The 25,056-nt window shown below is 50.8% G+C and overlaps 1 protein-coding gene across 1 annotated transcript in view; it reads left to right on the top strand.

Moving 5' to 3' along the window:
* LOC119969286 (purine nucleoside phosphorylase LACC1-like) overlaps positions 1-25,056 on the top strand; it is a 190,105-nt gene that overhangs the window by 30,634 nt on the left and 134,415 nt on the right. Inside the window, exons 2-4 of the mRNA XM_038802703.1 lie at positions 6,652-6,770; positions 20,953-21,351; positions 23,619-23,735. Coding sequence (XP_038658631.1) covers positions 6,652-6,770; positions 20,953-21,351; positions 23,619-23,735 — 635 coding nt within the window. The remainder of the gene's footprint in view (positions 1-6,651; positions 6,771-20,952; positions 21,352-23,618; positions 23,736-25,056) is intronic.

The following is a 25,056-nucleotide window of genomic DNA, read 5'->3' as shown; positions in this document are numbered from 1 at the left end:
GCCTTCGCCTCTCTGATTACACGGTGACGAATTTTGCTGGAGTGGCGGTCGGCATCGCCACCGGGGGTAGCAGCATGGTTGGGTGACCTGTATGGCTTCCTGCGGTTAGAGAAGATAAAGTATGAGTTAAGGGGCTCAGCAGGGGAGTTTGAGAAAAGGTGGGGGATGTTTGTGACCGTGTTTGAGGAGCTGTTTGTCGTGGGGGGGGGGGGGGGGGGGGGGTAGGTGATGGGGAGGGGGGGTGAAAAAGGAGAAAAATCTGTACAGACTATATAATTGATTGTTGGGAAGAATGTTTCCCGGGGTGTTTATTTGCTGCAACCTACTTTGATACAAGTTTGAATAAAATGTGTTCAAACAAAAAGGAAAGCCGTGGTGGGGGTGCACAGTTGGTGGGACCGGAAGATCCCGCTGGCGTGAACGGACGGAAAATCTCACCCAGAGATTTTAAGAAGTGACATAAAGGAGGAGGGAGAGGGACAGAGACTTCGGGAGGGATTTCAAGTTTAAGCCTGGACAGCTGAAACCATAGCCACCAATAGTGGATCAATTTTAATGTTTTAATTACTTCATTTTTATGGGATGTGGGCTTCGCAGGCTAAGCCAGCATTTGTTTCCTTTCCCTAATTGCCCTTGAGAAGGTGGTGGTGCACTACCCTCTTGAACCACTGCAGTCCATGTGATGTAGGTACACTATTAGGGAGGGAATTCCAGGATTTTGACCCAGGGACAATGAAGAAAACGCGATATATTTCCAAATCGGGGTGGTGCGAGACTTATAGGGGAACCTCCAGATGGTGGTGATCCCATGTATCTATTGCTCTTGACCTGCTAGATGGCAGATGTCATGGTTTGGAAGGTGCTGCCTAAAGAGCCATGGTGAGGATGCTCAGCAGGTCAGAATTAAAATTACGCAGATATTACTTTGTTTGCACTGAGTGCTGAATTTGGTGCATTTGAGTGCTATAGTGAGAGTTTGGTGACTGAGAGTGTTAGGTGAGGAGGGAGCAAGGTGCTCCTTTCATTTCATTTCCGCAAAGAGCGAGAAGGGAGCCAAGAGTTTACAGAGAGTGCAGCTGACTGGGAGCAGAGTCGGTGGGCGGAGGTCCAGTTGGTCCACAGGGCAGCTATATTCTGTAAAGTAAGAGGGATGGAGGCTAGGGCACTTGCATGCTCCTCCTGTAGGATGTGGGTGGTGAGGGATACCACCGGTGTCCCCGCCGACTATACCTGCGGGAAGTGCACCCAATTCCAGCTCCTCAGAGACCATGTTAGGCAGCTGGAGCTGGATGAACTTCGGATCATCCGGGAGGCAGAGGGGGTTATAGAGAAGAGGTAGAGGGAGGTACACAGGACAAGAGCAGCTGGGTTACAGTCAGGGGAAAGAAAACGAACAGGCAGACAGTGCAGGGATACCTCATGGCCGTTCCCCTTCAAAACAAGTATACCGTTTTGGATGCTGTTGGGGGGGATGACCTACCGGGGGAAGGCCCCAGCGGCCAGGTCTCTGGCACTGAGTCTGGCTCTGGGGCTCAGAAGGGAAGGGCGGAGAATAGAAAAACAATAGTAATAGGAGATTCAATGGTTAGGGGAATAGGTAGGAGATTCTGAGGTCGCGAGCGAGACTCCCGGAAGGTATGTTGCCTCCCGGGTGCCAGGGCCAGGGATGTCTCGGATCGTGGGATCCTGAAGGGGGAGGGGGAGCAGCCAGAAGTCGTGGTGCACATTGGTACCAGCGATGTATGGCGGAAAAGGGGTGTGGAGGTAAATGAGTTTCGGGAGTTAGGCTGGAAGTTAAAAGCCAGGACAGACAGAGTTGTCATCTCTGGTTTGTTGCCGGTGCCACGTGATAGCAAGGCTAGGAATAGGGAGAGAATGCAGTTGAACACGTGGCTGCAGGAATGGTTTAGGAGGGAGGGCTTCAGGTATTTGGATAATTGGAGAGCATTCTGGGGAAGGTGGGACCTGTACAAGCAGGACGGGTTGCATCTGAACCAGAGGGGCACCAATATCCTGGGAGGGAGGTTTTCTAGTACTCTTCGGGAGGGTTTAAACTAATTGGACAGGGGAATGGGAACCGGATTTGTAGTCCAGCAACTAAGGTAGCCGATATTCAGGATGCAAAGCATGTAGTGACGCAGTGGGGAAGGTAACACTGACAAAGGAGAGTACTTGCAGGCAAGGAAATGGGTTGAAGTGTGTATACTTCAACGCAAGAAGCATCAGGAATAAGGGGCTGGATTCTCCCCTACCCGGCGTGACGGAGGGTGCCGGCGTAGGGGAGTGGCGCCAACCACTCAGGGGTCGCGCCTCCCCAAAGGTGGGGAATTCTCCCCACCTTTGGGGGCCAGCCCCGCGCCGGAGCAGTTTGCACCAGAAGACTGGCGCAAACACCCGGCGCCGTCGGAAGCGGGGCTGGCCGAAAGGCTTTCGGCGGTCGGCGCATGCGCCGGCAGTGACGTCAGCGGCAGCTGGCCGCTGACGTCACTGCCGGCGCATGCGCGATGCGGGGTTCTCCTCCGCGTCCGCCATGGCGGAGGCCGTGGCGGAGCGGAAGGAGAAAGAGTGCCCCCATGGCACTGCCCCGCAGAGTGAGCGAGGGGCCCCGATCGCGGGCCAGGCCTCCGTGGGGCACCCCCCCGGGTCCGATCGCCCCCCGCCCCCCCCAGGACCCCGGGGGCCTGCTCGCGCCGCTGAGCCCGCCGCCACCAAGGTGGTTTAAACCTCGGCGGCGGGAGAAGGCCTCCCAGCGGCGGGACTTCGGCCCATCCGGGCCGGAGATTTGAGGTAAGTTTTTTTTTAAATGAAATCCCGCCGGCGCCAGCTGTTTTCACAGGCTGCCGGCGGGATTTGCACAACGCCAGTTTATGACCGGCGGGAGAATTGAAAAACCTGCGGGAGCGGAAATAACGCCGCTTCCCGCCTATTCTCCGACCCTGCGTGGGGTCGGAGAATTTCGCCCAAGGTGGGTGAACTTAAGGCATGGATCGGTACTTGGGACTAGGATGTGGTGGCCAGCACGGAAACTTGTATAGAAGTGGGGCAGAAATGGTTGTTGGAGGTCCCTGGTTATAGATGTTTCGATAAGATTAGGGAGGGTGGTAAAAAAGGTGAGGGGGTGGCATTGCTAATTAGAGATAGTATAACAGCTGCAGAAAGGCAGTTCGAGGAGGATCTGCCTCCTGAGGTAGGATGGGTTGAAGTCAGAAATATGAAAGGAGCAGTCACCTTGTTCGGAGTATTCTATAGGCCCCCAAATAGCAGCAGAGATGTGGAGGAACAGATTGGGAAACAGATTTTGGAAAGGTGCAGAAGTCACAGGGTAGTAGTCATGGGTGACTTCAACTTCCCAAACATTGAGTGGAAACTCTTTAGATCAAATAGTTTGGATGGGGTGGTGAATTGTGCAGTGTGTCCAGGAAGCTTTTCTATCACAGTATGTAAATTGTCCGACCAGAGGGGAGGCCATATTGGATTTGGTACTTGGTGATGAACCAGGGCAAGTGATAGATTTGTTAGTGGGGGAGCATTTTGGAGATAATGGCCACAATTCTGTGACTTTCACTTTAGTAATGGAGAGGGATAGGTGCGTGCAACAGGGCAAGGTTTACAATTGGGGGAAGGGTAAATACGATGTTGTCAGACAAGAACTGAAGTGCATACGTTGGGAACATAGGCTGTCAGGGAAGGACACAATTGAAATGTGGAACTTGTTCAAGGAACAGGTACTGCGTGTCTTTGATATGTATGTCCCTGTCAGGCAGGGAAGAGATGGTTGAGTGGGGGAACCATGGTTGACAAGAGAGGTTGAATAGCTTGTTAAGAGGAAGAAGGATACTTATGCAAGGCTGAGGAACGACGGTTCAGACAGGGCGCTGGAGGGATACAAGATAGCCAGGAGTAGGATCAAGGAAAACCCCAAGGCCTTTTACACATATGAGAAATATGAGAATGACTAGAGCGAGGGTAGGTCCGATCAAGGACAGTAGCGGGAGATTGTGTATTGAGTCTGAAGATATAGGAGAGGTCTTGAACGAGTACTTTTCTTCAGTATTTACAAATGAGAGGGGCCATATTGTTGGAGAGGACAGTGTGAAACAGACTGGTAAGCTCGAGGAGATACTTGTTAGGAAGGAAGATGTGTTGGGCATTTTGAAAAACTTGAGGATAGACAAGTCCCCCAGGCCTGACGGGATTTATCCAAGGATTCTATGGGAAGCAAGAGATAAAATTGCAGAGCAGTTGGCAATGTTCTTTTCGTCCTCACTGTCAACAGGGGTGGTACCAGGGGATTGGAGAGCGGTGAATGTCATGCACCTGTTCAAAAAAGGGAATAGGGATAACCCTGGGAACTACAGGCCAGTTAGTCTTACTTTGGTAGTAGGCAAAGTAATGGAAAGGGTGCTGAGGGATAGGATTTCTGAGCATCTGGAAAGACACTGCTTGATTAGGGATAGTCAGCACGGATTTGTGAGGGGTAGGTTATGCCTTACAAGTCTTATTGAATTCTTTGAGGAGGTGACCAAGCATGTGGATGAAGGTAAAGCAGTTGATGTAGTGTACATGGATTTTAGTAAGGCATTTGATAAGGTTTCCCATGGTAGGCTTATGCAGAAAGTAAGGAGGCATGGGACAGTGGGAAATTTGGCCAGTTGGATAACGAACTGGCTAACCAATAGAAGTCAGAGAGTGGTGGTGGATGGCAAATATTCAGCCTGGAGCCCAGTTATCAGTGGCGTACCGCAGGGATCAGTTCTGGGTCCTCTGCTGTTTGTGATTTTCATTAATAACTTGATGAAGGAGTTGAACTTAATGAGGGAGTTGAAGGGTGGGTCAGTAAATTTGCAGACGATACGAATATTGGTGGAGTTGTGGATAGTGAGGAGGGCTGTTGTTGGCTGCAAAGAGACATAGATAGGATGCAGAGCTGGGCTGAAAAGTGGCAGATGGAATTTAACCCTGAAAAGTGTGAGGTTGTCCATTTTGGAAGGACAAATATGAATATGGAATACATGGTGAACGGTAGGGTTCTTGGCATTGTGGAGGAGCAGAGAGATCTTGGGGTCTATGTTCATAGATCTTTGAAAGTTGCCACTCAAGTGGATAGAGCTGTGAAGAAGGCCTAAGGTGTGCTAGCGTTCATTAGCAGAGGGATTGAATTTAAGAGCCGTGAGGTGATGATGCAGCTGTACAAAACCTTGGTAAGGCCACATTTGGAGTACTGTGTGCAGTTCTGGTCTCCTCATTTTAGGAAGGATGTGGAAGCTTTGGAAAAGGTGCAAAGGAGATTTACCAGGATGTTGCCTGGAATGAAGAATAGGTCTCACGAGGAAAGGTTGAGGGTGCTAGGCCTTTTCTCATTAGAACAGAGAAGGATGAGGGGCGACTTGATAGAGATTTGTAAGATGATCAGGGGAATAGATAGACAGTCAGAGACTTTTTTCCCAGGTGGAACAAACCATTACAAGGGGACATAAATTTAAGGTGAATGGTGGAAGATATAGGGGGGATGTCAGAGGTAGGTTCTTTACCCAGAGAGTAGTGGGGGCATGGAATGCACTGCCTGTGGAAGTAGTTGAGTGGGAAACATTAGGGACCTTCAAGCGGCTATTGAATAGGTACATGGATTACGGTAGAATGATGGAGTGTACATTAATTTGTTCTTTAGGGCAGCACGGCAGCATTGTGGATAGCACAATTGCTTCACAGCTCCAGGGTCCCACTTTGATTCCGGCTTGGGTCACTGTCTGTGCGGAGTCTGCACATCCTCCCCGTGTGTGTGTGGGTTTCCTCCGGGTGCTCTGGTTTCCTCCCACAGTCCAAAGATGTGCAGGTCAGGTGGATTGGCCATGATAAATTGCCCTTAGTGTTCAAAATTGTCCTTCGTGTTGGGTGGGGTTACTGGGTTATGGGGAAAGGGTGGAGGTGTTGACCTTGGGTACGGTGCACTTTCCAAGAGCCGGTGCAGACTCCATGGGCCGAATGGCCTCCTTCTGCACTGTAAATTCTATGATAATCTATGATTAATCTAGGGACAAAGTTTCGGCACAACATTGTGGGCCGAAGGGCCTGTGTATGCTGTATTTTTCTATGTGCTATGTTCTATGTTGCAGGGTGGAAAGAGTTTCCAGAGATAGGTATGGTCATGTAGGATTATGAATGAGAATTCTAAAATTGTAACGTTCCTTTACTAGGAACCAGTGTAGGTCAGCAAGCACAGGGTTGATGGGTGAATGGGACTTTGTATGAGTTTTGGATTACTTCATCTTTATAGAGGCAGATCATGGAAGGCCAGTCAGGAATACATTGGGATAGTCAAGTCTAAAAGCAACAAAGACATAAATAAGGGTACCAGCAGCAGATGAGCTGAGCAGAGATGGAGTATAAACATGTTATATAGATGTAAATAGATGGTGCAAGTGATGGTGTGAAAATGTGGTCAGATGCACGACTTAGAATTCAATCAAGTTCGTGGAAAAATGCAATATTAGCAGCATCTTCCTGGGTTAGTAATTGTCACTGTCATTGCAGGGAAGCATTACACACAGGGCTTCCCACTCTCCTTCTCCCATCTCCCTGTCCATTTATATAGAATGCAGTGGAAAATGACATAATTGACATACTAATTATATCTGATTTTTACTTTTTGAGGTATGGCTGGACAAAGAACAGAGCTCTCACTTTCGCAGATAGTTAAAGAAGTAGCACAACAACAACATCAACAAACGGTAGAGGCAGAAAAAAGCAAGAGCGTTCTTAGTAACTTGCAGGTAAATTGGCTTATTTTGCATCGAGGAAACATAGTTTCACATTAATTCTTGTGTACCATGCATGCTGTTCTATAGTCAGGATCTTGCAAAAACATGGGCTCAAAAGCATATTTTAGATGCAAACATGATATCAATAACTTGTTATACGAAGGTAAAATGAAAAGCTGTTATTTATTACTCACAACTGACAGGACCATAATCAGAAAGGTTGCACTGTTGTGCAGGCATTTTGATAAATTAGTGAGGAAAAAACATGATTTCTCTTGTTCAATATCTTGTTCATTTCCACTGCCAATCCTCACAAATAAAGAGTGGCGTTTTCACAGAATCACAGAATTATTATGGCACAGAAGGAGACCATTCAACCCATCATGCCTGCACAGGATCTCGAAATGAACACTATGACTTGGTGCCATTCCCTTGCATTTTCCCCGCACAGCTGCACATTATTTCTATTCAAATAATCATCTAATGTCCTCCTTAATACTTCAAATGAACCTGCCTTCACCACATTTCAAGGCAGTGCATTCCAGGGGCGCGATTCTCCGCCCCCCACGACAGGTCGGAGAATAGCGGGAGGGCCTTCCCGACATTTTTCCCGACCTACCACTATTCTCCCCCCCACAGCCGCCCCACGACACGGCGAGCAGCGATTCTCCCTAGCCGATGGGACGATTTCCCAGGCCTTTACGGCCGTTTTCACGAACTCCAACACACCTGCTCTCACAGTTCGTGAAAACGGCCGCAAAGTGCCGTTCTGGAGAACCATGCCACCGATTGGCACGGCCGCACCACGGCCGTGCTAAGGGTGGCATGGGCCCACGATCGGTGGGCACCGATCGCGGGCAGCGGGTCCGAACCCCGCGCATTCTTTGTTCCTCCGCCGCCCCGCTGGATCAGTCCGCGGGGCGGCTGAGGGGCATAACGGCCCGCGCATGCGCGTGTTTCACGCACATGCGTGATGACGTCATCCGCGCATGCGCAGCTGACGTCATCGTTTGCGTCAGCCGCCGTTAACCTTGGCGCGCGGGCTTAGCGAAGTTCGCTAAGCCTGCGATGCCGAGGTTCACGGGGCCCCGCTGCTAGTCCCGACCGGGGAGCAGAATCGGGTCCCGGAAGGGGGCGCGGAGGCTGCCATGAAACACGGCCAGTTTCACGGCAGCCTTCACGACTCTCCGCATTTGCGGAGAATCGCGCCCCAGATCTGAACCATTAACTGTATGAAAAAGTTTTTCTCACATCACATTTTCTTCTTTTGAAAATCATTTAAAAACTTTGCCTTCTCATTCTTGATCCTTTTAAGAGTAGGAACAGTTTTTCCCTATTTACTCCGTTCAGCCCCCTCATAATTTTGAACACCTCTATCAAACCTCCTCTTATCTCCAAGGAGGACTGTCCCAACCCCTCCAATCTATCCTCAAAACTAAAGTTTCTCTTCCCTGGAGCCATTCTTGTAAACCCCTTCTGCACTCTCCAATGTGTTCAAATCCTGCCTATAGTGTGATGTCCAGAACTGTACACAATACTCCAGCAGAGGTCTCACCAGTGTTTTGTATCAGTTTAGCAAAACCTCCTTGTGCCTATTATTTTTTTGGAAATTTAAAGAACCCAATTCATTTTTTTCCCAATTAACGGGAAATGTAGCGTGGCCAATCCATCGGGGCAAGACCCATACAGACACGAGAAGAATGTGTTCAAACTCCACACGGACAGTAACCCGGGGTCGGGTTCGAACCTGGGTCCTCGGCAGCAGTGCTGACCACTGCGCAACTGTGCCATTCTAGTCCCTATGCACCTATTAATAAATCCCAGAATACATGATGCTTTATTAACTGTTCTCTCAATCTGTGCTTCCACCTTCAATGATCTAGGTACATATACACCCAGGCCCCTTCTACACCGCCTTAACAATTCCATTCTTTTTTTTGGTGTCTGTTCATGTTTCTCCTACCAAAATGCATCACCTCACTTTTCTGTATTGAACTTCATCTTAAGTGTGGAGCTATTGGATGTTGAGTCCTTTCTTAGAGAGTCATAGAGTTTTTACAGCATGGAAAGAAACCCTTCGGCCCATTGTATCCTGCTGGCCATCAAGCACCTATCTACTCAAATCCCATTTTCCAGCATTTGGCTCATAGCCTTGTATGTTATAGCATTTCAAGTGCTCATCTAAATATTTCTTAAATGTTGTGAGGGTTCCTGCCTATACCACCATTTCAGGCAGTGAGTTCTAGATTCATGTGATTCCATTACATCACTCACATTTAGGGGGCTGTCGAGTGTTGGACAGAGTCATGTGCACAAGCAAACATGGAGACAGTTCCTACCTTGAACCCTTTACTGCATATATGTACATAATTCTTGTATTTAAGACCTACCGAATGGCCTTTCTTAAGTGTTACAAAAACACTTTTCCCAGTTCTCATGAAAGGTGGCTGACCTGAAACGTTAGCCCAGATGTTCACCAAATTGGATTGACTCAGGAGGCATTTAAAGCTGGAGGATAGGATATGATTCACAGCCTCGTCGAAGAGTCGTAAACTATGAGTGGCCCCAGTCTTAAGTCATCAATTTTTAAAAATACATTCAACATTCTGATTGAAATACATTGGACATGGGTGGCACGGTGGTGCAGTGGTTAGCATTGCTGCCTCAGTGCACTGAGGGCCCAGGTTCGATCCCGGCTCTGGGTCACTGTCCATGTGAAGTTTGCAAATTTACCCCATGTCTGCGTGGGTCTCATCCCACAAACCAAAATGATGTGCAGGGTATGTGGATTGGCCATGCTAAATTGCAACTTAATTGGAGAAAATTAATTGGGCACTCTAAATTGAAAAAGAATACATTAGGCATGAATCAATTGAAACATTTCTGAGTGTCGTTTTGGGCATGTTTGACAGGTGTTTCTCTGCGGCCGTGCTGGTGAGATCACAGCCCGTATTCAACGACATTTAATGCCGAAAATGAGCCCCCGCGTGTACCTCACCATTATTGGTTGTCTTAAAGTGGTAAAGCAAAAAGTGCAGAGGATACCGGAAGTCTGCAGAGGGATTTGGATAGGTTAAGTGAATGGGCTAGGGTCTGGCAGATGGAATACAATGTTGACAATTATGAGGTTATCTATTTTGGTAGGAATAACAGCAAAAGGGATTATTATTTCAATGGTAAAATATTAAAATATGCTGCTGTGCAGAGAGATCTGGATGTGCTAGTGCATGAGTCACAAAAAGTTGGTTGACAGGTGCAACAGGTGATTAAGAAGGCAAATGGAATTTTGTCCTTCATTGCTCGAGGGATGGAGTTTAAGACTAGGGAGGTTATGTTGCAATTGTATAAGGTGTTAGTGCGGCCACACCTGGAGTATTGTGTTCAGTTTTGGTCTCCTTACCTGAGAAAGGACGTACTGGCACTGGAGGGTGTGCAGAGGAGATTCACTAGGTTAATTCCAGAGCTGAAAGGGTTGGATTACGAGGAGACGTTGAGTAGACTGGGACTGTACTCGTTGGAATTTAGAAGGATGAGGGGGGATCTTATAGAAACGTATAAAATTATGAAGGGAATAGATAGGATAGATGCGGGCAGGTTGTTTCCACTGGCAAGTGAAAGCAGAACTCGGGGGCAAAGCCTCAAAATAAGGGGAAGTAGATTTAGGACTGAGTTTCGGAGGAACTTCTTCACCCAAAGGGTTGTGAATCTATGGGATTCCTTGCTCAGTGAAGCAGTTGAGGCTCCTTCATTAAATGTTTTTAAGATAAAGATCGATAGAATAAAGGGATTAAGGGTTATGGTGTTCGGGCCGGAAAGTGGAGCTGAGTCCACAAAAGATCAGCCATGATCTTATTGAATAGCGGAGCAGACTCGAGGGGCCAGATGGCCTACTCCTGCTCCTAGTTCTTATGTTCTTATGTCTCGACATCTGATTCACCTGACATGCATCTCAGCATCTCGCAACTAACTGCTTAGTGCTGCTTTCAAACGCTCCCTCACCGCTCACTCCCAGTAAACACACAAGCAGGGCAGCGTACAGACCTGCTCCCCACTTCGATGCCAATCTGGCCAGGCTTCTCAATGCTGTCGATGGGACATCCTCGGCCGGATTCTCCGTTCCTGAGACTAAATGCTATCGCCAGGGCAGGTTTCATGGAGTTCTATGACAGAAAAACTGGCGTCGCACCTGGACCGATTCAATGACCGTCAAGGGGCTAGCACCGGCACAACATGGAACACAATCGATTCCAATGAGAAACGGTGTTGGATTTGCCAGACCCGTGATTGACACTCAGGAGGCTGACAAGCTGCAGCCACATATACACACTTCACTCCTTACATGCACTCATTTCAGCCAACAAGATGGCAGCAAGATGCACAGCCCCGAGGTTCACCGATCCGGAACTGGAGACCCTGCTAGATGCCTTGGAGAAGAGGCAGGCGACCCGGTACCCTGGGGTGGGAAGGAAGCTGTCAGCCTGGACACAGGTGGAAGAAATGATGAGCGGCGTATACAACAGGGTCCGGACCAGCCAGCAGTGATGGAAAAAGCAGCACAGCCTTCGAAGGGCGGCCAGGGTGAGAAGGCAGCACTATGCACCAACCCCCATCCCACACACCCGTAACGCTACCCATATCCTTACCCGGAGGGTGGCCGAAACCCCACCCTGCACCACATGTCGGCACCCATACCGGCTGCCACGGCAGGGTACCCAGCTGCATGAGTCAGACCGCCTAACACTGTGCTTTTTCTGTTCCCCCCAAGGAGAAGGCCGCTCAAAACAGCTGGAATAGGGAGAAACTGGAGCGGGATCGCCAGCCCTTCACCCGCAGCAGAGCAGAGGGCACTGGATGTGGTTGGCGGGCCCGAGGGAAAGGCAGTTGACGGGCGAGGAAGTGGGACCCCGCTGAGTTGCAGTTTCCCGTGGCACGTGTGTCACTACCCCACCACCCCCAACCATCCACCACCACCTCTACACCCCTTTCCACCAACACCCCTACACCTCCCTCCCCAACACACTATCTCCCTCCTCCCAACACACCCCACTACCCTCTCGCCAATACACCACACTCCCCCCTCCCTTATATACCCCTCTACCCCCCCAGCCCGCAGTCTAAATATGTATCTTGTCTTCTGTCTTGCTGGAGCTGCTGGTGATGGGGCGGGCACTTCTGGTATCTCTAACCCCAGCCAGAGCCAGAACCCCAGGTGCCAGTCAGTGATGAGGATGATACTGATACGGACAGGAGCCCTTGGCCCACAAGGACACCCCGGAGCTTGAGCCAGGTGCAGTTGGAGGAGTCCAACTGAGGCCCAGGACATGGCTGCCCGTGTGTCAGGGCCACCTGGACATTGCAGTGGTGCTTCTGAGTGTGGCCCAGAAACAGCAGGCCATAGCTCAGAATGTCAGCGGCATTGCGCAGGCACTGGCCAATGCGGCACAGACACAGATGGAGGTGGCATAGTCACTAATTGTTGTGGTACACAGCCAGAAGGTGGTGACACAGTCGCAGCGTGATGTGGCGCAGTGCCAGATGGAGGTGGTCGACTCCCTGTGCTCCATGGCTGCGAGCATGCAGCCCCTGGTCTAAACAGCAGCGGACCTTGAGTATTGGCAGCGCCAGGTAGTGGGGAGCCTCAGGAGTTGGCTCCGCTCGCACCTCCGAGTCATGGAGTAGCTCGGGGCCATCGGGCACCCCGAGGGAGAAGGAGGTAATGGGGCTTCAGCCCGTAACTCCCGCAAGGGAGGTACTGGAGAACATTAGCGCGCACTCCCCCCTTCTGTCACTCGCGCATCTGAACATAGAACACAGAACGTACAGTGCAGAAGGAGGCCATTTGGCCCATCGAGTCTACACCGACCCACTTAAGCCCTCACATCCACCCTATCCCCGTAACCCAATAATCCCTCCTAACTTTTTTGGTCACTAAGGGCAATTTATCATGGCCAATGCACCTAACCTTGTGGGCAGTGGTGAGAACAGAGCAGCACCACACCACCTGGGACACCCAAGCAGCAGCCGGGCCCATCCATGTCCAGTCGACCTAAAAGACGGCTGCCAAAGGGGACTCAGATCACAGGGTAGGAATCACAGCAGGCCACCTCCAGTCCTGATGTACTGCTGAGGATCCACCTTGGCTTAGCATTAGGACCCATAAGGCCAGAAAAGGAGACACCAGTTTAGTTGACACGGGTGCAGGGCACAGTTTAGCAATGGAGCGAAGGCTCAAATCTGTATATATGTTTTCACATTAAACACCTGTGTACAATGTTACAACCTGCCTCGGTGCTCTGTCAGAAGATTATGAAGGGTTGGCTGGTCTGCGTGCAGAGGGAGCATATTGGGAGGGAGGGGTGGGGGTGATGGAAGGACGGATGCTGAAGGTGGGCTTGGCCCAGGGACCACGGTTCAGCCAGCACTCTTTACTCCGGTGACCCCCACTACCTTTCCTGGGGATTTAATGGGACCATGTGAAGGAATGGCCAGCTTGCATGCAGGGATCACCCAGTGTGAAGTGCTACCATGGACAGGGGTCAGACATTGTCAAACGATGCGGAGCACCAGAGCTCATCCCTGAGTGGGTTGTCATCATCCTTCATCTCATGGACCATACCTGCTGTGACTGCCAACCCAGGACCTGCACCCCGTAGTGAGATGGTAGGAATCGCATAGGGGATTGCAGGCGGGCGATAACCAGGGGTGGGGTGCCTTGTGGGTGGGATGCGGTTGATGTACCATCAATTGGACGCGAGACACGATGAAGATCCAAACTGTGGCTTTAATCAGCTAGTCGATAGCCCGGTGGTCAACTACAGAGAAAGGCTGATCGGCGGGAAACCTGGGTACTTATACCCCGCCTCGGAGGCGGGGTCTACTTGCCTCTCGACCAATTGGTGAGCAGTCCCATGACTAGTCCCAGCCAATCAGACGAGAGGCACATGACCAGCCAGAGCCAATGGGAAACCAATGCTCTGCACCAATGGCAGTGTTCCCTCTCATATCACCACATTCACCCGTTGTGGAGAAAGAAGGCCGGGGGGGGGGGGGGGGGGGGGGGGGGGGGTCCGAGGACTGGTGGTATGAGTAGAGATAATCGAAGATATGGGCTGCCCACTGGCTCGTGGCAAAATTAACAATACCACATACTACATTAGGATGCAAAAAAATGACAATAGAGTCCAATAAAGTCCCATGGTTGCATCAGATGGTCACGATCAGCCTGTCGGATGCCCGTGATGTTCAGGGGGACCGTCGCAGTGGAGCCGGTGACCTTGCCTCCGGGAGCGTCGGTCGTAGATGTGTCTCCGTACCCCGGGCCGGTGGTGGAGACGCTGTAATCGGGGAAGGGGGGGTATATGCGCTGGGTCGTGGGGGCGCTGGGGGGAATTGGGGTTGGGGGGGGTGTTGATGGAAGAGGAGAAGGCCGCACGCCGGCGGGTGCCAGGTCCCGGAGCGAGACCGTATCCTGCCGACTGTCGGGATACTCCACGTACGCATACTGCGGGTTGGCGTGGAGTAACTGGCCTCGTTCAACCAATGGGTCGGACTTGTGCACCCGCACATGCTTCCAGAGCAAGATGGGCCCGGGGGTGGCCAGCCAGATCGGGAGAGGGGATCCTGAGAACGACTTCCTGGGGAAAACAAGAAGACGTTCATGAGGTGTTTGATTAGTAGTAGTACAGAGGAGAGACCGGATTGAATGAAGGGCGTCGGGGATGACCTCTTGCCAACGGGGGATAGGGAAATCTCTGGACCGTAGGGCCAGCAGGATGGTCTTCCAAATGGTGCCATTCTCCCGCTCGACCTGACCGTTACCCCGGGGGTTATAACTGGTCGTCCTGAAAGAGGCTATGCCCCTACTGACCAGGAATTGACGCAGTTCGTCACTCATAAAGGAGGACCCCCGGTCGCTGTGGATGCACGCAGGGTAACCGAACAGGGAGAAGATGGATAGGAGGGCTTTTATGACGCTTGTTGTGGTCATGTCGGGACAGGGAATGGCGAAAGGGAAGCGGGAGTACTCGGCGATAACACTCAAGAAATATGTGTTACGGTTGTTGGAGGGGAGGGGACCCTTGAAGTCTATACTAAGACGTTCAAAGGGGCGGGATGCCTTGATCAGATGCGCTCGTTCGGGGCGGTAGAAGTGCGGTTTGCACTTGGCGCAGACGTGGCAGTCCCTGGTGACGGTCCTGACTTCCTCAACGGAGTAGGGCAGGTTGCGGGTCTTGGTAAAGTGGTAAAAACGGGTGACCCCTGGATGGCAGAGGTCCGTGTGGAGGGAGCGGAGGCGGTCAATCTGCGCGCTGGCGCAGGTACCGCGGGATAGGGCATTGGGAGCCTCCCAGTTGAGCTTCCCAGGATGATACAAGATATCGTAGTTGTACGTGGACAACTCGATCCGCCACCGCAAGATCTTGTCGTTCTTGATCTTGCCCCTCTGTGCATTATCGAACATGAAAACTACTGACCGTTGGTCTGTGAGGAGGGTAAACCTCCTGCCGGCCAGATAGTGCCTCCAATATCGCACAGCTTCGACTATGGCCTGTGCCTCCTTTTCCACCGAGGAGTGGCGGATTTCAGAAGCGTGGCGGGTTCGTGAGAAGAAGGCCACAGGTCTGCCCGCCTGGTTCAGGGTGGCCGCCAGAGCTACGTCAGACGTGTCGCTCTCGACCTGGAATGGGAGGGACTCGTCGATAGCATGCATCGTGGCCTTTGCGATATCCGCTTTGATGCGGCTAAAGGCCTGGCGGGCCTCCATCGACAGGGGAAAGGAGGTGGACTGGATGAGGGGGCGGGCTTTGTCGGCGTAGTTGGGGACCCACTGGGCGTAATAGGAGAAGAAGCCCAGGCAGCATTTGAGGGAGTTGGGTAGAGGGAGTTCCATCAGGGGGCGCATACGTTCGGGATCGGGGCCTATCACTCTGTTACACACTACGTAGCCGAGGATGGCTAGACGGTCGGTGCTAAACACGCACTTATCCTTATTGTAGGTTAAATTAAAGAGTTTCGCGGTTCGGAGGAATTTTTGAAGGTTGATGTCATGGTCCTGCTGGTCGTGGCCGCAGACGGTGACGTTATCGAGGTACGGGAAGGTAGTCCGTAACCCGTGCTTGTCGACCATTCGGTCCATCTCCCATTGGAAGACCGAGACCCCATTTGTGACACCGAATGGAACCCTGAGGAAGTGGTAGAGGCACCCATCTGCCACAAACGCGGTGTACCTGCGGTCACTCGCACGGATGGGGAGCTGGTGGTAGGCGGACTTAAGGTCCACCGTGGAAAAGACTTTGTATTTCGCGATCCTGTTAACCAGGTCGGAAATACGGGTGAGAGGGTACGCGTCCAGCTGTGTTAACCTGTTGATGGTCTGACTGTAATCAATGACCATCCGGTTTTTCTCCCCAGTCCGTACTACCAGCACTTGGGCTCGCCAGGGACTGTTGCTGGCCTCGATAACTCCTTCCTTAAGGAGCCTCTGGACCTCGGACCCGATGAAGGTCCGGTCCAGGGCATTGTATTGTCTACTCCGAGTGGTGACAGGTTTACAGTCTGGGGTGAGATTAGCAAACAAGGGGTCCACTTTGAGGGACGCGAGGCTACAGACAGTAAGGGGGGGAATAGGGCCGCCGAATTGGAATGTTAAGCTCTGCAGGTTGCACTGGAAATCCAGGCCCAAGAATGAGGAGTTTGAAGTTTTTGAAAACCCTCCCCTGGACCGTGAGGTCCGCTATGCAGCACCCGGTGATTTGGACGGAGAGCGAACCCGAGGCCAATTCGATTTTATGCTTAACTGGGTGGATGGGGAGCGCGCAGCATCTTACCGTGTCGGGGTGGATGAAACTTTCCGTGCTCCTGGAGTCCAGTAGTCATTTCGTCTGGTGTCTGTTGAGCTGGATCGTTGTCGTAGTCTTGGCGAGCGAGCGTGGTCGCGACTGGTCGAGTGTGATGGAAGCAAGTCGTGGCGAGGGTTCCAGGTCATCCTCGGTGGCAGAGTAATCGCTGGCAGGGCCTTCCGTGTTGGCCCAAGATGGCGGCGCCCAGGACCCGCAAGTGGAATAGGGGTCCCAAGATGGCGGCGCCCAGGACCCGCACGTGGAGCCGGGGCCCAAAATGGCGGCGCCCATGACCCGCACGTGGCGTCCGGGACCCAAGATGGTGGCCCCCGTGGGAACCTCGTGGCAGCTGAGGGCAGTGTCAGTGGCGTCTGCGGGCCGGTCGGAGCAGCCGGGAGCGGGGGTCGGGAGGACCGTGGGCCTGTTGCGGGGGCCGGTGCGCGGGCCGGAGAGGTCGGTGCGCGGCGCGGGACCCTGGGGGGGGGGGGGGATCCGTGGTCGCTGCACGGAACAGCAGCGACCGACTTGGTCGCCCTTCTTCCCGCAGCTCTTACACAGAGCGGAGCGGGCCGGGCAGCGCGGGCGGGGGTGTTAGGAGAGGCCACAAAAATAGCAGCGGGGCCCCGTTAGCTTGTCGGAGCGTCCCGCAGAGCAGGCCTGGGGGGAGGGGGTCGGGGTCAGCGGAAGACAGGTTGGCGCGTGCCATGATGTCCAGGGGGTTGCTGCGCGGCCGGGGGCGTATGCTCGGGCGTTCAGCTCGGCGACCTCCAGGTAGGTTGCAAGGGTCCTTGCCTCAGCTAGGCTGAGGGCGTTCTTCTCCAGCAATCGTTGGCGGATAGAGGAGGATTGCATGCCGGCAACATAAGCATCTCTAATTAAAAGTTCCATGTGCTCAGTCGCCGAAACCTGGGGACAGGCGCACATTCTCCCTAGTGCTGTGAGGGCCTGATAGAATTCGTCGACTGACTCACCAGGGAACTGCTGTCTAGTCGTCAGGAGATGCCGTGCGTATACTTCGTTGACCGGCCGGAGAAAGTGTCCTTTCAGGATATCCATGGCTGCATCATAATCGCTTTCGTCCTCAATCATTGAATATACCGCCGTGCCCACGCACAAGTGGAGGATGTGGAGTTTCTGCTCCTTGGTGGGTTTGCTGGCTGCAGTTGTCAGGTAACTGTTGAAACACGCCTGCCAATGTTTCAAGATTGCAGGCGCATTTGAGGCATGCGGGCTGGTGCGGAGGCAGTCAGGCTTAGCTCCATTTCAAAATTCTAGCTGATTAAATTGATGTACCATCAATTGGACGCGAGACACAATGAAGATCCAAACTGTGGCTTTAATCAGCTAGTCGGTAGCCCGGTGGTCGACTACAGAGAAAGGCCGATCGGCGGGAAACCTGGGTACTTATACCCCGCCTCGGAGGCGGGGTCTACTTGCCTCTCAACCAATTGGTGAGCAGTCCCATGACTAGTCCCAGCCAATCAGACGAGAGGCACATGACCAGCCAGAGCCAATGGGAAACCAATGCTCTGCACCAATGGCAGTGCTCCCAGTCATCACCACAGCAGTGTCTGGTCCCCTGGCCAGTCCCCCCCCCCCCCCCCCCCCCCCCACCCGGTGAGCCTGGAGGTGATCAGAACATCCCATGCGCATTGGCTGTATGGGTGCCTGCCCGGGCCCGATGTCATACTTATACTCGCCCTTTTCCTCATCCTCTTCATCGGACAAGATCTGACATTTATCCTCCTTCAGCACGTCACTTTTCGGCTGTGCAATGTTGTGGTGGACGCAGTAGGCCACTACGATGTGGCGACTCTCCCAGCACCACTGGAGGGCCTCTCCAAAGCTATCCAGGCATCTAAACCGCATCTTAAGGATGCCAAAGCACCGCTCGATGTCGCCCCGGGTCGCTGCATGGGTGCCGTTGTAGCGGGCCTCCTCATTTGTGTGGCCTCCAGATAGGTGTCACAGCCACGATCGTAGCGGGTCACCCAGGAGCCATCTCCCCAGCCAGGGGTGCACCTCAAAGAAGCCATGATGAAGGCACCATGCACACTACCTGGGTATCGGGCGCGGACGTGCATGATGTGCAGCTGATAGTCGTACACTATCTGCGCATTCAAAGAATAGAACCCCTTTCGGTTTGTGAAGAGTAGCCTGTCATCTGCAGGTGCTCTTATGGTTACATGCACCCTGTCGATCACCCCTGGACCCTCGACATCTCGGCGATGGCGGTGAACCCTGCTGCCTGGGCATCCTGGTTGGCTCAGCCCACGTTGAAATGGATTTATTGCGCGACTGGGCATCTAAGGCCGCCATGATGGCGCAAATGCACCTGTGCACAGAACTTTGTGAGATCTCAGACAGATCCCTACTCAGCGCCTCTAAAGACCCCGTGGCGTAAAAGTTCAGGATGACCATTATCTTGATGGCCACCGAGAGTGGGTGTCCTCCCCCAGACCCCCACGGTGTCATCTACGCCTTGCAGATATGTCCCCTTGCTCAGCCGGAGTTGCTGAAGGCATGACCTGTCCGGCAGGTCCTCAAATGACAGTCACTACCGGTACACATGAAGCCTCATGCGCCACTTCCTTTGTACCTCCTCCTCCTCAGCCTGTTGGGCAGCTGGCTCTCCATACTCACTGGCTGTCTCCTCTTCCTCTGGGGCAGGCGCCGCTGCTGCAGCTTCCCCCTCCTCAAGCAGCTCCATCTCGTACAGCTGCAATGCTGCGATGACTAGGAGGATGGCCGCCATTACTGGTGAATTCCAATTCCATTGTCCGTGTGGGGTGAAGAGCAGACATCTTCGCATGGTGCACACCACAATTCTGTGAGGGGTGGGGGGTCACCACGTCCTGTCTGCCCGTCTCCTCGTCTTCTTCCCCCCACCAACCCAGCAATGGCAGAGCTACCTCCCAAGCCAGCTCGGCCAGTGTCAGGACCGGCAGCCTCTGCATGTCCTGTCTCCTCATCAGCCATGGCACCTGTTTCCCTAATTTTTAAAATGAATCTCGCGTCTGGAATTCTCCCCAGTGGAGGCGGAGAATTATGGAGGCCCCGGAGAATACCGGGTCAGGCCCGTTAATGATATGCAAACAGCGTTTACTGTAGGTGCTGAGTAGAACGTATTGACGCCGCTCTTGAGGTACTGGAGAATTGCGATTTGGCGTGAACACGGCGCCCGCCACGATTTCGGCGGCAAAACCAATTCTCCACCCAATCGCCTTTCCCGATTTCGGCGACAGCCAAAGGAGAGCCCCACCCCCTCTTCTCCTGAGGAGGTCGGAGGCTGAGCAGCAGGGCCAGCATTGCCGCCTGGGAGGCAGTGGCAGCCACTGTCAACGCGCGCGGCATGACCAGGAGGTCTTGCCGTCCAATATTGGAAGAATAGCGACCTCCACCAAGCTGCAAGGGTAAATTACCACCTCTCTCCTGGCATCATTTCTGACTGCCACCACTGACATTCCCAAACCCCCCCACAGATCACTGGCTGACACCTCGCACCCTCCCCACACCGATCTTTGTGCTTGTTCATGAATCCGCTGTCACTCACCAGCACAATCCTTTCATGTCCAGGTACGGTGCCCACACATGCCTAATGCTATAGGCTCCCCTCAATTATTAAGCATACGACTCACTGGGCAGCACAGTGGTTAGCACAGCTCTCTCACGGCGCCAAGGTCCCAGGTGCGATCCCGGCCCTGGGTCACTGCCGTGTGGAGTTTGCACATTCTATTGTTTGCGTGGGTTTCGCCCCACAACCCAAATATGTGCTGGGCAAGTGGATTGGCCCAGCTAAATTAATATACTTTGCTTAAAAACCTAACATTTCATTGCAACATAATAATGCTCTGCATTTAGTTTTCATTGATCATTGTCATCTAGAAACCAGCTGGCTCATACCAATTGTAACATAAAAATTGCTTTCACTACAATATGTAGTTTGAGAGAAAGGTAATAAATTGATTTATTAAACACATGGGACTGTGCCGTGGCATAATGAAGCATAATTTGTATTGCTTTGTGCTCGATCACAACTTTTCACTAAGGTCTAACAATTAATTTTCAAATTCAATTTTTGTTTAATGAATGCATGTCACCAGTAATACAAATTCACTAAATTATGACTTATCCAACTATTATCACTTATCTGAGATTTGAAATATGAGACTGAACAACATTAATGGCATTTGTTCATATTATTGTTTATCAATTGCACCAGAGTTAAATATCTAAATATGTGGCATTACTTCTGGAAATACTGTAACAATCTAAAGTACTGTTTTCTTCATTGGTAACTGAATGGAATAAATGCTCACTTTTCAATTATAAAATGCATCAATTTTATTTTACAGGCCCAATTATTTGAACTGGAAAAAGAAAATAGAGCTATTTTACAGGAAATTAGGACAACGGAGAAACAGATTTACCATTTAGAGAATGAATCGGAAAGTCGTCAACAACATTGTGCAGATTTGGAGGCCCAGCTCTGGAGCCTTAATGCAAACAATTTGCAACTAAAGTTGGCTATACAAGAAGAAGAAGAAAAATATTTCAAGTTTCTGGCTGAGTATGATAAATATCGTAAAAAAATGTTGTGTCATAAAGAGTTAACTAATCAGCTGGAAAGTAGAAGCCCAATAATGATGCAACTTGAAGAGAAAATACACATGGTCAAAGAATTAAAGGCAAAGAAAGAAGAATTAGCGGCAGATCTTATGAATCCGGAAGGAAATATTATAAAACAAGTACAGGTTTGAAACATTTTCCATACTATTACATAACATGCAATGTTTTTTGGTGGGGTTACCCATCTTACCCTACATTACTTTGACTTTCATATCACTCTAATGGTGCTCACCAATATCTTTGAAGGTTTTTTAAAAATCTTTCATGGGATTGCTGCGCCATTATTTATTGCCCATCCCTGAGGGCATTTAAGAGTCAACCACATTGTCGTAGATTTGGAGTCACATGTAGGCTAGACCACGTAAGGAAGGCAGATTAGTGAACCAGATGTGTTTTTACACAGCTGTCTTCAGACTTTTAATACCAGATTTTTTATTAAATTCAAATTTCACCTTCTCCCAAGGTAGAATTCAAACCTGGGTCCTCAGAGCATGACTCTGGGGGCGCGATTCTCCGCCCCCCACGCCGGGTGTGAAAATAGCGGGAGGGCCTCCCGACATTTTTCACGCCCTCCTGCTATTCCCCCCCCCCCCCCCCCCCCCCCCCCCCCCCGGATGCCCAACCCACGCCACAAATCGCTGCTCGCCGTTTTTTACGGCGAGCGGCGATTCTCCGAGGCCGATGGGCCAAGCGGCCGGGCCTCTTCACGCCCGATTCAACACGGCAGCAAACAGACCTGCTCACTGCCGTCGGAAACGGGTGCCAGATGCCCGTTTGGGGCATCTGGGGGCCCAATTGGCATGGCAGTACCACGGCCGTGCTAAGGGGGGCATAGGCCCGCGATCGGTGCCCACCGATTGCGGGCTGTGCGTCTGTAACGGACGCACTCTTTTCCCTCCTCCGCCCCGCAAGATCAAGCCGCCACGTCCTGCGGGGCGGCTGAGGGAAAAGACGGCAACTGCGCATGCATGGGTTGGCGTTGTCCAACCTGCGCATGCGTGGCTGACATCGTCAGCCAGCGTGACGCTTGACGTGCGGCCTTGACGACCGTCGTCAAGGCCGCGCCGCCGTGACGCACTGGGCCACACTCCTCGCCCCGCCCGGGGGGGAGAATCGGCCCCGGAAGTGGGTGTGAAGGCTGCCGTGGGTCACGGCCTGTCCCACGGCAGCCTTTACGATTCTCTGCATTTGCGGAGAATCTCGCCCTGGGTCTCTGAATTACTAGTCCGCAGACAGTACCACGACGCCACTGTCTCCCCAATGAGTTATTTCTTTGAGACCTAGGTAAACCTTCAGTTAATTGACTTGGAATTGAACTCTAAATGCTTTAGCTGCTGGATTTATTTGATCCATAAGATTTCACTCCAGTCTTTGAAAGCAACAGAACAACACATCAAACTTCATTTCCAGTTTGAAATATAAAGCTAGTTTATTTTGCAAAAGATGAATAAAAAGCACATAAATAACAGTCAGATAATCTAGCTATACATATACAAAAATCCTTCCACCTAGCTCCTTCAATGAATAACATGATAAAATAATTGTGGTGGTAATTTAAACTATCTACCTGGTAGAAACCGAATGGGTAGACAGTTAAAATCACCCTTGCAGCTGGAAGCTTACCTGTGCTGTTTAACCTACTCACTGGGCAGTCTGTGGGAACAATCACCCAAAATGAACATGTGATTTTTAATCTGTGCGTTTAAAGTGTGCTATTATTCCTGATAAAATTTTCAAAAACAACCTGAGGGATTAATAGCATTGTATTTCTCACCAGGTGAAACCAGCACAGAAGTGAATCACAGCCAGACTGCCCCAAGATGCTCCAAAATAAATTTCTGGCCACCCTCCCGCCCTGTCACAATCTTCACAACAACCTATATTTCTGTATCACATTTAATATACTAAAACATCCTAAGCAGCTTCATAGGGGTGTTATCAAATAAAATGTGGTACAAAGTCTCTTAATGAGATATTTGGAGAGACGAACAAAAGCTTGGTCAAAGGGTTAAGTTTTATGGAGCATTTTAAAGGAAGAAAGAAAGACATAGAGGTTTAGAGGGGCAACTCCAGAGCTTAGGTCCTTGGCAACTGAAGCCATGACCTCCAATGGTGCAGCACTTAAAATCAGGGATGATCATGAGGCCAGAATTGGAGGAGTGCAGGCCACACAAGAAGTGAATGGCCCAGAAAAGCAGAGTTGAGCAGTGCAACGGCTATGAATTTCATATCCACTGTTCTAATAATTGAAGATTGAGATTCTTCTGTGTTTATAAATTAATGACATTTTCCTTAACTGCAGAAGAAAATCAAATTTAGACTTCGTTCAGAACTTTCTCTACCATGCTTTTGTTACTGAAAATAATTAAAATAATTTTTATTGATAAAACAGGGAGAAATTACAGAATTGAAGACCAAAATTTCAGAAATGAGAGAAGCGATTAATGAAAAATCAGTTCTGTTGATCAAGGAAGAAGAGCGTCATGTTCAACTAAGAAAAGAAATAGAGGTAAATTGAGGTGCAATTAATCTAAATTTATGGGATTGATATTAGTTCACAGTGACAGGTGGAAGAGAGTCAGGAGTGGGGCTAAAGGTTTAAAATAGTGAAATCTGACATCCAACCCACTGTGAAAGTGCCAGCCACCATTTTTACAGCAAACGGTTGCATGATGTGTCTGCGCCCCCTCTTGACAGCCAGGATACATCACCATGACATTTTAAATATAGCCACATGCAGTTGGAAGTTTGATTTTAGTTTAAATCTAATTCAATAGCTAAATGGAGACAGGAGCAGCCAGAGCAAATAGATAAATGTTTTTCCAGCACTAGCCCCTCACACAAACCTGCTGCTATGAGCATCGAATTCCAAAGCTCCAATATTTTGCAATTGCGAAGATCCCCATTTTTCTCCAACTGCGTCCTTCTGCTGCTTGCTCATTTGACAGAAAATGGCTAAGCCAAGGGCAGATTTACAATGAAATACACAACATATAGGCACAGGCCCCTAAATAAGGCCCCCGTAAATGATGAGTGAGTCTCCGACAGCCAATCAGGGACAGAATTACTCTGCAATCTCCTCCAGAATTTACATGTCAATCACTCTGCTGAGCCAATTACAGATGAGGGAGTAAACAAAAACAGAATATACTGGACAATCTCAGCAGGACCGACAGCATCTGTGGTGAGAGAAGGGAGCTAACATTTCAAGTCTGGATGACTCTTTGTCAAAGCTGAGGAGGAGGTAGCTCTTTCCTGACACAATCACCAGTTAGAACTACATTACCGCTGCGGGTTGTGACACTGTGTGCCTGCGTAATGAGGAACATCAGAATGCAATCGGGAGACCAGCCGATGATGTCTGATGAGAGTTGTAGTCCTGCTACGTACAACAGTGGCTGGCGCCCACCATTCAGGAGTTCAAATTTGAGGAAATGCAAGCCCATCAGCTGTTACAACAATAATAATAATCTTTATTATTGTCATAAGTAGGCTTACATTAAGAGTGCAATGAAGTTACTATGAGAATCCCCTAGTCGCCACATTCCAACACCTGTTCGGGTACACTGAGGGCGAATTCAAAATGTCCATTTCACCGAACAAGCACATCTTTTGGGATTTGTGGGAGAAAACCGGAGCACCCGGAGGAAACCCACGCAGACACAGGGAGTTAGTGACCCTAACTCAGGTCCCTGGTGCTGGGAAGCAACAGTGCTAACCACTGTGCAACTATGCCATCCGCGTGGGCAAGGCTGGACTTGGAGGTGCATACGTGTAAGCCTCAGGCCCAGGTGGTGGGAACCATGATCACAACTGCTAAATCTCCTTTA

This window comes from Scyliorhinus canicula, chromosome 7 (genome assembly GCF_902713615.1).
Source record: "Scyliorhinus canicula chromosome 7, sScyCan1.1, whole genome shotgun sequence".
NCBI lineage: Eukaryota > Metazoa > Chordata > Chondrichthyes > Carcharhiniformes > Scyliorhinidae > Scyliorhinus > Scyliorhinus canicula.
The sequence above is the reverse complement of the archived record's forward strand: the minus strand, read 5'-3'. Positions and strand labels throughout refer to the sequence as shown.